Below are 12,813 nucleotides of genomic sequence, written 5' to 3' on the forward strand. Positions count from 1 at the left end.
ACGGTGGGGTGTGGGAAGCTGGGGAGAGATAGCAAGGGGAGAAATGCCAGATGTAGGTGATGGGGAGGAAGGCAGCAAATCACACTGCCACGTGTGTTCCTATGCAACAATTTTGCAGGTTCTTCACATGTACCCCAAAACCTAAAATGCAATAAAATAAATAAATGGGGAAAAAAAATTTAACTTGCTACCAATATTTTTTCACACAAATATTTTGAATATTTTCTTTGATTTTCTGATACTTCAGCAGATTGTTTTACTTTCTATTCCAATTAATAATTTGCATATGATTTTCAAAGTATATTTTTTAGGAATATTTACTTTAGACTAGATATATAGTGCTATAGCATTGGCATGAATAACATTTCAATGTTAAAATTCTTTTACAATAAACTAAATTTCCCCTATCTTTACCTACTCATTTTTAAGTATAACTAAAGCATTAGCAAACATTGAATCTCCCTTATCTCATCGTAGCATTTCACACAAACATTATCTCTTGCTATGACAAGTTTTTTAATTTCATTTCAGCTTTCAAGTACTTAGAGAATGGTTATAAAACTATAAATTTAAATTAATTTAGTAAATGGTTTACTACAACTTAAAAGCATTATGTCTGTAACAGTTTATCCTATTTAGTAGATATGTGGTCTTATAAAACTATAGTTTTTCAAGATGTTTATATTTCTAACATATACTAATAAATTTATCCTTCTGATTTTATTTTTTATTAAAGAGAGAGCTCAAGTATTAATAGACTCATATTTCACATGTGAAAGAACATATACCAGGAGATTAACTGTTTTAGGAAATTTGGGAGATACTTGGTAGTAAATTATTTTGTTTATGAAAACATATCATCTATAAAATAAGCATTGATTTTCTAAGCGATTTAGATTTCTATGTATGTAAGGCTGCATTGGCAGAAGATATAGTTAAATAAAAAACACATCTTTGTATTTTGTTCTTTATACTCACTCTTTGAGGAAGACATTATTGGTATAATCTGAGGTGTAAGAAAAATAACTTCTTGATACCAGCTAACATCCAATTTAAGTAACACAGCATCTGATTTTTTTCTCCAAAGATCTATACCTTTGGGAGCAGTAAGAGAAAATCTTTTTCCTAGGGCAAATTCAAAATTAGAAAGTTCTCAGAGAAAGGAAGACTTCTGTTTGATCTCCATCATATCCCTCCAAAACAAATGAGCCCTGGGAACATCCTTTAAGAGGGAAGAGCAGTGGACTTAGGCCAAGCCCTTCCACAATTGAGTTTTCAAAATCTTGTGTTTGGTGACAGTTATTGATCATATTTTTCTATGTAATTCCTTCACCTCGTCTAGTGACTCTAGTTTCTGATTTCTCCTTTCTGATCTTTCAGCTAGCTCTGAGAAGGAGTTTCTAGCTCCATTTGCACTTCCATTTCCATTTGTTCCTCTTTCTTACACACTGGCCAGATGCTTGAAGTATGATTCTTTATTCTTGCACTGGGTCACCTGACTATACCCACTCTCTAATTATTTAGCCTTAACCTCAGTGAAGGTAGGTCTAATAATGATATTTATAAATATACATTTAAAATTTCTGATAACCCAGTCTTACCAATTGCTGTCTCTTTACCATATCCATGGGCTGCGGTCAGTTTTGTTAAAAGACTGTGGTCAAAAGCTATTTTTTAATAGAGACATTTTTACCAAGGAAAGTCATTTCTAGTGCTAATGGAGTTCAGACGAGTTCAAATTTGCTTAGGAGGCAGATTTGTCCTCCTTGGACATACAATATGCTGAGCCCAACCCTGGAAGTAGCACTACGTCCTTGGGCAAAATAAAAGTTCTGCCAAGACCCTGACAGTATTAAGTAATTCCTCTATTGGCATCCTCCTTCCAAATGCATTAAGACATTAAAGGCCAATACATTAAGTCACTTGCACCTTAGTGTGAATCAATTTATCAGAATGTTTTTCTCCTGAAAGGACTGAGGGTGCAAGTGATGAACGGACAAGAAGGGAAAAAGAAATGCTGAGAAAAATGTAGCCTGTACAGAGGAGAGATGCCCTAAAGATTAACTACTCCAACCTTATTTTTCACTATGTAATTTTCTATTACTCATTGCATAGCAAAGAGAATGAAGAAACCAAAACCACCGGTTATCTTTACCGTAAATCCAGGTATGCATAAACATCTCGAGCCAGGTTCATTTTCCATGCACAGTTCATGAACACATGAGTTGGGAATGCATTCAAGTTCTTTCTCACAGTGGCGTCCAGACCATCCTGTTAAACAAAATTACAAAGCAGATATGCAATTTTTTTTTCTTTTTTAAGATAGGGTCTTGCTTTGTCTCAGGTGCCAGCCTGGAGTGCAGTGGCACAATCTTGGCTCACTGCAACCTCCGCCTCCTGGGCTCAAGCAACTCTCCTGCCTCAGTGTCCTGAGTAGCTGGGACTACACGCACATGCCACCTTGCCCAGCTAATTTATTTTTGGATTTTAGTAGAGATGGGGTTTCAATATGTTGGCCAGGATGGTCTTGATCTCTTGACCTCATGATCTACCCGCCTCGACCTCCCAAAGTGCTGGGATTACAGGTATGACCAACCATGCCCGGCTGCAATTTTTTAAAATAATAAAAACAGTTATGTTAATAGCTTATATTTATTGGCTTTTACTATTTGAAATAATTATGCTAGGTGTTTTGTACAAATTGCCTCAGTGTATCTTCATGATCAATCTATATCTATGTATGTATCTATCTATTTATCTGTCTATCTATCTATCTAGCTAGCTATTGAGGTGAAGTTACCCTCTTGTTGCCCATGCTGGAGTGGAATGATGCGATCTCAGCTCACTGCAACCTCTGCCTCTCAGGTTCAAGCGATTCTCTTTCCTCAGCCTCCCAAGTAGCTGGGATTACAGGTATGTGCCACCACACCTGGCTAATTTTTGTATTTTTAGTAGACACAGGGTTTCTCCATGTTGGCCAGGCTGGTCTCAAACCCCTGAACTCAGGTGATCCACCCACCTTGGCCTCCCAAAGTGCTGGGATTACAGGCATGAGCCACTGGGCCCGGCCATCTTCATGATCATATTTATCAGGTAGCTATTATTCTATCTCTATTTAGTTCATGAGAAAATTAAACTCAGAGAAAATAAATAACTTGCTGTAAAATCATACAGTTAAGTACAAATAAAAGCGAGTACAAGTACGATAAGTCTCAGCTCTTATTCGTGGTGCCATTCAACATTGCATATATAAATGTCTTTACCTATTTTATGTTGGAATAAATACATGGAAGGCAATAGAATAAGGACACTTCATAATTCCCTTAATATTATTCTTAAATTCTGAAGAAAGCAACCACTATGGATATCTAGATACAAAATGTTTTTGTAATACTTGTAGTATTACTGTTAGTATTTGTTACAATGTGGTTCTTTGGAATATAAATATGGTATCTTTGTACATTTGGCCATTGGCTGTAAAAATTCTCCTTAAACACGACAATCTAATTTTCCATACCAAAATGTAATTTGATTGTATGTATTTTGTTTGGCTTTTGCTAGTCAAACATTTCATTATTTTCATCATCAACCTATTGGCCAACATTGCTAAGTACTCTATAAGCTAATATCTCAGCTATAATTTACTGGGTACATACATATCAGGAACACTTTTTGAAACCATTGATTCTTTCCTATCAGATAATTACTTCTAGCGAATCTTAATATGCCTAACATGCTATCCACAACATCATGTTAACTTAAATATACCCTACTACATAGGGACAATGGGTCTTCACAGGCAGTTCTCACTGCTCACTGACTAAATATGATCACCGTAATTACAACTTCTTAACTTTTATTTTCTATGTATTGTCTATTAGCATTTAATCTGAACCCTGGCTGTTGGGAAATGTAAAACTTATCATTCATACTTAGGAAGATATTCTGATTGTTCTCCCCTGATAAATTGTAACAAAACAATTAAATACATATTTTGAGGTAATTAGAAATGATTTACTGAAATATTGCATTATAAGAAAAAAATAAGGCCAGACTTTAAAAGACATGGCAACGTCCACATCAAGCTTGGAAATAGCTGCCAAGAGACTAAATTTATCAAATCCTCATCCAAGACTCTTTCCACTTTTCCAATGCTCTTTCATATGCTGAGCTGATTCCACTGGGAACTCTACTAAGGAGGCTATAAAAGTTTATATGGAAAAAACCATCTTTGCAGGGTTTATAAAAAGCCAATATGACTAGTCATTCACATAGTTGAGTCTCACAAACATATTATTGAGCATAAAAATATATTCCATAAAAATACACCCTGATAAATGTGCTTATAAAATTCAAATGCATATGAAACTTAATAACATTGCTTAGAAATGCATATATATATATATATATATATATATATATATATATAAAACTCTAAGGAATACTAAGCAAATGTTGAATATAAAATTCACAGTAGTTACTTCAGGGAGTGGTATGTCCCTGGAGGCATATAGAGGAAGTGAGAATTATTGCTAATATTCTATGTCTCAGAACATATGGTGTTATACACATTTATTACAGTTTATATTTTTATGTATCTTCTTTTGATTGAATAAAATATTTCCAAATATATTTTAAGCAATTAAAATGATGACATAGTTTTTCTTTTGCTTCTTATACTGTGAAGAACATGACAAACCTTTAAACCATAAGATGGGAATTGTAAAAGAAAAATTGCACTGGACCAGTTATACAGACAAGGAAGACTTTATTCAAGAGCACTGAAATAGGAGACAGAGACTTTTACAATAGGGGAGAGAGCTTGCACTCAATCTCACTAAAATAAATGGCAGCAGGAAGATTTTTAAAGGCCCGGTGAAGTAACAGAAAAGTACTGGGGGGATGTTTGTGTGGGTGGGAATTTGGTCAGTGTGGTTAGGCCACCTGTACTTGCTGACTGTCTCTTACTGAGGTTAGGGTTCTACTCTCCCAAAGAGACTGCAAAATAAGGGCACTATTTGTCACCTTCCAGGGTTACATTTTGTTTTGTTTTTCATTGTTGTTGTTGTTACTGCTGTTTTGTTTTGTTTTTGAGACAGGGTCTCGCCCTGGTGCCCAGGCTGGAGTGCAGGGGTGTGATCACAACTCACTGCAGCCTCAACCGCCTGGGTTCAAGCAATCTTCTTACTGCAGCCTCTGGAGTACAACATTACATTTTTAAGGAAAGACTTCCTGGTCCATGAGAAACAGCCTGAGAGAAGATATACATCTCAAAGAGACAGAGAAATAATTTACAACTACAAGTTTTCTAAAGTAAATGCTCTAAGGACAGGGAGATCGGGACCTATAGTCAGGAAGAAGTCTGTTTAAAGCCTAGTCAAGCTGAGAAAAACATTAAGGCTGTCTTGGTCAAAGACAACAAACAAGGATATAAAATAAGTCAAGAGACATTCCGTCCCCTGAGCCAGGATTAGGAAGATGAGAAATATTAAAGCACTATTAGAATTTTTGAGTTCAAGAACCCATTGTGCCAATCCAAGGAAGGCTGATTACCAGGAAGCTGCCAATTCAATGCACCTACACACTGAATTAATGACTCTACAGTGAGATCTGTTGCAAAGAGCCACATATTTCCATGACTGTTTTAACAGAAAAATCTACTAAGATACCCAGAAATGGTCTCCATCAGAGCCTTGAGATTTTAGGTATGTTTATTATTGGTGGAACTCAATAATATTTGCAACTCCAGCTTTCAGGGAGTCTGGAAATTGCAGCTTTTAATACTTTTGCCTCTGTAGTACAGGAAACCACATTAGATGGGAGTGGATACTGAGTGTCAATCATACCCATTAGTTTGAAGAAATACATAAGATGAATAGGTGCTTATACTGGTGTAGGACAATGTAATGGTAAGAAATTAGACCAGAATAACAAAATATAAATCAGCCAGATTAATACTTATTAGATAAGAGTTTTTTTTTTTTAATGTTCAGAAACAAAATATGTTATCTCTTCAGTCTTACGTAGCTTTGATTTTCATTGTTAACAAGGTAACCAAACATTCAGAAAATGGTTTGGTAACTGAAGACAAAAAAACAAAAGCTGTCATTAGCAATCTAGTAAAAGTAATCAAATGATTATGGTGTTAAACTCATAGTATTAATCTAATGTCTGACACATAAAATAAGCAAGTGTGTAAGGAATAAATGATTGAAAATAATGGTGGTTTAAAATAAATAAAACTTTAGGTGACACATTGTAACAAAATTAGAGTAAGTTTTTTATTTTTATTTGTTTCAAGACAGTCTTGCTCTGTCACCCAGGCTGCAGTGTAGTGGCATGGTCACAACTCACTGCAACTTTAAACTCCTGGGCTAAAGTGATCCTCTCCCACTTCAGTCTTTCAAGAACCTAGGACTACAGGTGGCCACCACCATGCCTGACCATTTTTTATTTCTCTCTCTCTTTCTTTATACACACACACACACACACACACACACACACACACATATATTTTACCTATGCAACAATCCTGCATGTTTGCACATGAAATGCAGAACCTAAAGTGCAATAATATATAAATAAATATATAGGCACATACATGGCAATGTGGTTTGTGGTTTGCTGCCTCCATCCCCATGACCTATATCTGGCATTTCTCCCCATGTTATGCCTCGCCAAATCCCTACCTCTGCTGTCCCTCCCCTAGTCCCTCCAAAGAGACTCCAGTTTGTGATGTTCCCCTCTCTGTGTCCATGTGTTTTTGCTGTTCAATACCCACCTATAAGTGAGAACATGCGGTGTTTGATTTTCTGTTCTTGCATCAGTTTGCTGAGAATGATGGTTTCCAGATTCACCCATGTCCCTACAAAGGACACAAACCCATCATTTTTTATGGCTGCATAGTATCCAATGGTGTATATGTGCCACATTCTCCTTGTCCTATCTATCATTGATGGGTATTTGGGTTGGTTCCAGGTCTTTGCTACTGTAAACAGTGCTGCAATGAACGTATGTGTGCATGTGCCTTTATAACAGAAAGATTTATAATCCTTTGGATATATACCCAGAAATGGGATTGCTGAGTCAAATGGAACTTCTATTTCTAGGTCCTTGAGGAATCACCACACTGTGTTTCACAATGGTTGAACTAATTTACACTCCTACCAACAGTGTAAAAGTGTTCCTATTTCTCCACATCCTCTCCAACATCTGTTGTCTCCAGATTATTTAATGATTGCCATTCTAACTGGCGTGAGATGGTATCTCAATGTGGTTTTCGTTTGCATTTCTCTAATAATCAGTGATGATGAGCATTGTTTTATATGTTTGTTGGCTTCATAGATGTCTTCTTTTGAAAAGTGTCTGTACACATCCTTCACCCACTTTGGAATGGGCTTGTTTTTTTCTTGTGAATCTGTTTTAGTTCTTTGTAGATTCTGGATATTAGACCTTTTTCAGATGGATAGATTGCAAGATCTTTTTCCCATTCTGTTGGATGCCAGTTCACGATAATGATTGTTACTTTTGCTGTGCAGAAGCTCTGGAGTTTAATTAGGTCACGTTTGTCTATTTTGGCTTTCGTTGCCTATGCTTTTGGTATTTTTGTCATGAAGTCCTTGCCTATGCCTATGTCCAGAATGGTTTTGCCTAGGTTTTCTTCTAGGCTTTTTATGGGTTAGGACTTATGTTTAAGTCTTTAACCCATCTCGAGTTAATTTTAGTGTAAGCTGTCAGGAAGGGGTCAAGTTTCTGCTTTCTGCACATGGCCAGCCAGTTATCCCAACACCATTTATTAAACAGGGAATCCTTTCCCCATTGCTTGTTTTTATCAGGTTTGTCAAAGACCAGATGGTTGTAGATGTGTGGCATTGCCTCTGAGGCCTCTATTCTGTTCCGTTGGTCTATATATCTGTTTTGGTACCAGTACCATGCTGTTTTGATTACTGTAGCCTTGTAGTATAGTTTGAAGTCAGGTAGCCTGTTGCCTTCCTTTGTTCTTTTTGCTTAGAATTACCTTGGTTATGTGGGCTCTCTTTGGTTCCCTATGAAGTTTAAGGTGGTTTTTTCCAGTTCTGTGAAGAGGATCATAGGTAGCTTGATGGGGATAGTGTCAAATCTATAAATTACTTTAGGCAGTATGGCCATTTACACAATATTGATTCTTCCTAACCATGAGAATAGAATTTTTTTCCATCTGTTTGTGTCCTCTCTGTTTTCCTTGAGCAGTAGTTTGTAGTTCTTCTTAAAGAGAAACTTTACATCCTTTGTTAGTTGTATTCCTAGGTATTTTATTCTCTTTGTAGCAATTGTGAATGGCAGTTCATTCTTGATTTGGCTCTTTAAGTCTCTTATTGGTGTATAGGAATGCTTGTGATTTTTGCACATTGATTTTGTATCCTGAGACTTTGCTGAAGTTGCTTATCAGTTTCAGGAGATTCTGATCTGAGACAATGGGGTCTACTAAGTATACAATCATGTTATCTGGAAATAGAGACAATTTGACTTTCTCCTTTCCTAATTGAATACCCTCTATTTCTTTTTCTTGCCTGATCGCTCTGGCTAGAACTTCCAATACCATATTGAAAAGGAGTGGTAACAGAGGACATCCTTGTCTAGTGCCAGGTTTCAAAGGGAATGCTTCCAGTTTTTGCCCATTCAGTATGATATTGGCTGTTGGTTTGTCATAAATAGCTTTTATTATTTAAAGATACATTCCATACACACCTATTTTATTGACAGTTTTTAGCATAAAGGGCTATTGAATTTTGTCGAAGGCCTTCTCTGCGTCTATTGAGATAATAACGTGGTTTTGTCTTTGGTTCTGTTTACATGGTGGATTACATTTATAGACTTGCATATATTGAACCACGCTTGCATCCCCGGGATGAAGCCTACTTGATTGTGATGGATAAGCTTTTTGATGTTCTGTTGCAATTGGTTTGCCAGTATGTTATTGAAGATTTTTGCATCTATGTTCATCCCGGATATTGGCCTGAAGTTTTCTTTTCTTGTTGAGTCTCTGCCAAGTTTTGGTATTGGGATGATGTTGGTCTCATAAAATGATTTGGGAAGGATTCCCTCTTTTTGGATTGTTTGGAATAGTTTCAGAAGGAATGGAACCAGCTCCTCTTTGTATGTCTGGTAGAATTCAGCTGTGAACCCATCTGGAACTGGGCTTTTTTGGTTGGTAGGCTATTAATTGCTGCCTCAACTTCAGCCATTGTTATTGGTTTATTCAGGGTTTCAACTACTTCCTGGTTTACACTTCAGAGGGTGAAAGTTTCTAGGAATTTATCCATTTCTTCCAGGTTTACAGGTTTATGTGCATAGAGTTGTTTGTAGTAATCTCTGATGTTAGTTTTCATTTCTATGGAATTGCTGGTAATATCCACTTTATTGTTTTTTATTGCATCTATTTGATACTTCTCTCTTTTCTTTTTTATTAATCTGGCTAGTGGTCTATTTCGTTGAACTTTTCAAAAAATCAGCTCCTGGATTTCTTAATTTTTTGAAGGGTTTTTGTTTCTCTATCTCCTTTAGATTTTTGAGCAAAATATGCATTTGAAGTTTGCATTACCACCAATATAAACCATTGCACCCCTGCTGGGTATAAAAGGTATCTGGGCACAGTTACTGTCCAGGGATTGAGAACAACTCTGAGTGAATTTGCAGTACGGAAACTATTCCCTATTACTTTCAATTTGCTCCTCATGGGATAGGTCTGATTTCACTTACTGGGTGTTTAAGATTGTATTCAACACTATACATGGTACTATTTAGGCTAAAAACAAACTAAGTGTGTTTCTAGTTCTAGAAAAACCATCTGAATACCTATATTGATTCTTCATTGGAAATGAGCTCAAAAATCCATTTAATTACCTATATAGGTACAGGAAGAGCTCTGTAATTAGGACTGTCCTAAATGATATTCAGATTGTTTCTTGCTCAAAGACCTCATGCAGAGAAGATGAGTGATGTCTAAAATCTACCCTGTGCTCCACTTGTCCAGTATTACACCTTGTTGGCTTGGAGGAAGGGGTATATTTATATAATTTTTCCGCCTAGAGATGATGGAGGGATTTATGCTCACCATGGCCCTGTCAGTAACTGAACAACATAGGCCATCTTAAACGAATTGTACCTTTTCAATATGTACTGAACACTCCCACAGGACCCATTACAATACAAACTCTCTATGAGGATTTGGTGGTACAAAAATAAACAACATTTAGAATGTCTTCTAACTAGCTTATATCCAGTTTAAATTTCAGTGTGTTTTGGAGAATATCTGGTAGGGAAACCAGTATTTAGTTTTTCAAACTGTGTTCTGTTCAGCATGTTGCAGGAGTCACACAGCTCTGTTTGTACTAAAATGGAGAAGGAAGGGAGAAAAGAGATAAAATGACAAAACTTTTGGCGTAGAGGAGGAGTTACCCAGGGTTACAACAGTGGAAGTGTTGTTAGAAAGACAGGAGAACTTTGATAATTCGCAACATAATGTGAATGTAAGAAAGATTTCCACAACTGAGGAAAATGGCAATGATTTATAGTGTTTAACCAATTTAAGACAAAGGAATACTTAGTGTACTTTTCTACCTGGAACTGTGTAAGATAAAGATAATGGCATGACTGAGGTCAAAGCTTAGAAAAGAATTATCAAAATTGTTTAAGGCTTTTTAAAAATGAATGACATAGAGAGGTGGACGTGTGTAAATGAAGAGGATCAGCCTTTGTGTTTTTCTATGGCATTTAGGAGAAAGCAAATTGCTATGAACTACTCAGGAGGTGAAAAGTTTTATATTTTTGCTAATGGAATCATTTAAAGAGAAAATCAGACAGATTTGGGTGGGAGACTTTGAGAATTCTCACAGTGGTTAGAATTGCTAACATCTAGACTAAGCTGCACCATGCTGATGGATTTTATTGTGGAAGTTTTTTTTTAATGATTGAATTATTTTTTAATGATTGAATTTTTTACTGTAGTAAGCACATTTAACATGAACTCTCACCATTTAACATGTTTATATAATACATTACTATTAACTATAGGCATGATATTATATAAATCTCTAGCAATTATACATTTTGCATAACTGAAACTTTATACTTTATGGGGAGTTTCTCTTCACCAATATAACATTTTGGGGGAATATGAGAGATGATGAATGTACAAGTGTCAGTACAGACTTCTTAGGTGTGAATCTTAGCTCTGCCACAAACATGTTGTGAGACATTACCCAGTGTTTCTGGGACTCTGTTTCCTTATTAGAAAAAAGAGATGGGCAAAATGAGATGCCCTTTTCTCAACGTTGTTATGAAAACTTAATCAGTTAATGCATCTAAAATAACTTGGTATCTATGCAGTAATATTGATATTATTATCATAATTCCTAAGCACATACATGCCAAAGAAGCCATACATTTGACTTTTGAAATATAAAATTCATAAAACAAGGAAAAGAGCTCCAAAATGGGTAGAATTTTCAAGTAAAAAATAGAGAAAAAAAAAGTTTTCTATCAAAATCAGTTCCTTCTGGGGATTAAGAAAAAGTTAGTACAAAGGGACAGCATGAGCAAATTTTGGAGGATGGTGGTTAATTGCCTTACTGTGAGGGTGGTTATACAACTTTAAGCATTTGCCAAAACCATAGAATTGTATGCCAGAGAGTTAATGTTACTGTGGGAATAAAAACACCCTGAAACTAAAGGAAACTACGCTCATAAAGAAAAGAGAGACGGATGAAGAATAATCTGCAGGAGAAACATTATTCCTAAATAACTTTAAAGGGTGGATGGATTGGCAAGATTAAAAGCTATGGCTGGGGCCGGGCACAGTGGGTCACGCCTGTAATCCCAGCACTTTGGGAGGCCGAGGCGGGTGGATCACGAAGTCAAGAGATCTAGACCATCCTGGTCAACATGGTGAAGCCCTGTCTCTACTAAAAATACAAAACATTAGCTGGGCATGGTGGCACGTGCCTGTAATACCAGCTACTCGGGAGGCTGAGGCAGGAGAATTGCCTGAACTGGAGGTTGTGGTGAGCCGAGATCGCGCCATTACACTCCAGCCTGGGTAACAAGAGTGAAACTCCATCTCAAAAAAAAAAAAAAAAAAAAGCTATGGCTGGAGCAGAGACAGGAGGTTTGGGTGGTGTCAACAGCATTTTCTAAAAATTTGTTTTTTTCATTTGCCACTTAGTTTTCGCTCCCATAACTAAGTTTTGAAGAGTGTAAATCAGTCAAAGATATCAGCAAATTCTGAGTAACTCCTAACAGCACAGGGGAGTATCCTTTTGAGGCCTTCTGCTTTCCAATAAGTATCTGAAAAGTAGCCTCATCATATGGCTTTATCTGAATGATTCAACAGTTTCAAAATCAGTCCCATGCTTCCAAGTGAATCTAGAGTAGTGGAATTAACCTATAGCATCAAAACTAATCTAGCACCTGTAAGATATTTATTAACATAAAACAGAAAATGAAGCTACAAGTTATAAGATACCTATTATTATGAAAAATTTATATGGGCATTTTACTTCTTAACTGTTTTTGTAGAATTTTTTATTGTTTATGCTAGTTACCATAGAGTATTAAGTGTTCAGGGCACAATAAAGATATATATATATGCACATATTTTGCTTGAAAGGGGCAAAATGTATGAAATAATATTCATTTCTTATATAAGAAAACTAATTTTATTCTACTTACTTTACCTACAAAAGTTCCAGTATTATGTACAAGTGTGTATTTCAAAAGGGAAGTGCAAAGTTCTCCAGATGTTCTATGTGACCAAATAAAGCCTAGTACTAGTAA

General features: G+C 36.1%; 1 protein-coding gene across 1 annotated transcript in view; it reads right to left on the reverse strand.

The window, feature by feature from the left end:
• Positions 1–12,813, reverse strand: part of LOC108301579 (eyes shut homolog) — a 1,388,593-nt gene that overhangs the window by 880,288 nt on the left and 495,492 nt on the right. Inside the window, exon 13 of the mRNA XM_017524691.2 lies at positions 2,156–2,271. Within this exon, the coding sequence (XP_017380180.2) occupies positions 2,156–2,271 (116 nt within the window). The remainder of the gene's footprint in view (positions 1–2,155; positions 2,272–12,813) is intronic.

The sequence above is a fragment of the Cebus imitator genome, unplaced genomic scaffold (assembly GCF_001604975.1).
Source record: "Cebus imitator isolate Cc_AM_T3 unplaced genomic scaffold, Cebus_imitator-1.0 Scaffold36, whole genome shotgun sequence".
NCBI lineage: Eukaryota > Metazoa > Chordata > Mammalia > Primates > Cebidae > Cebus > Cebus imitator.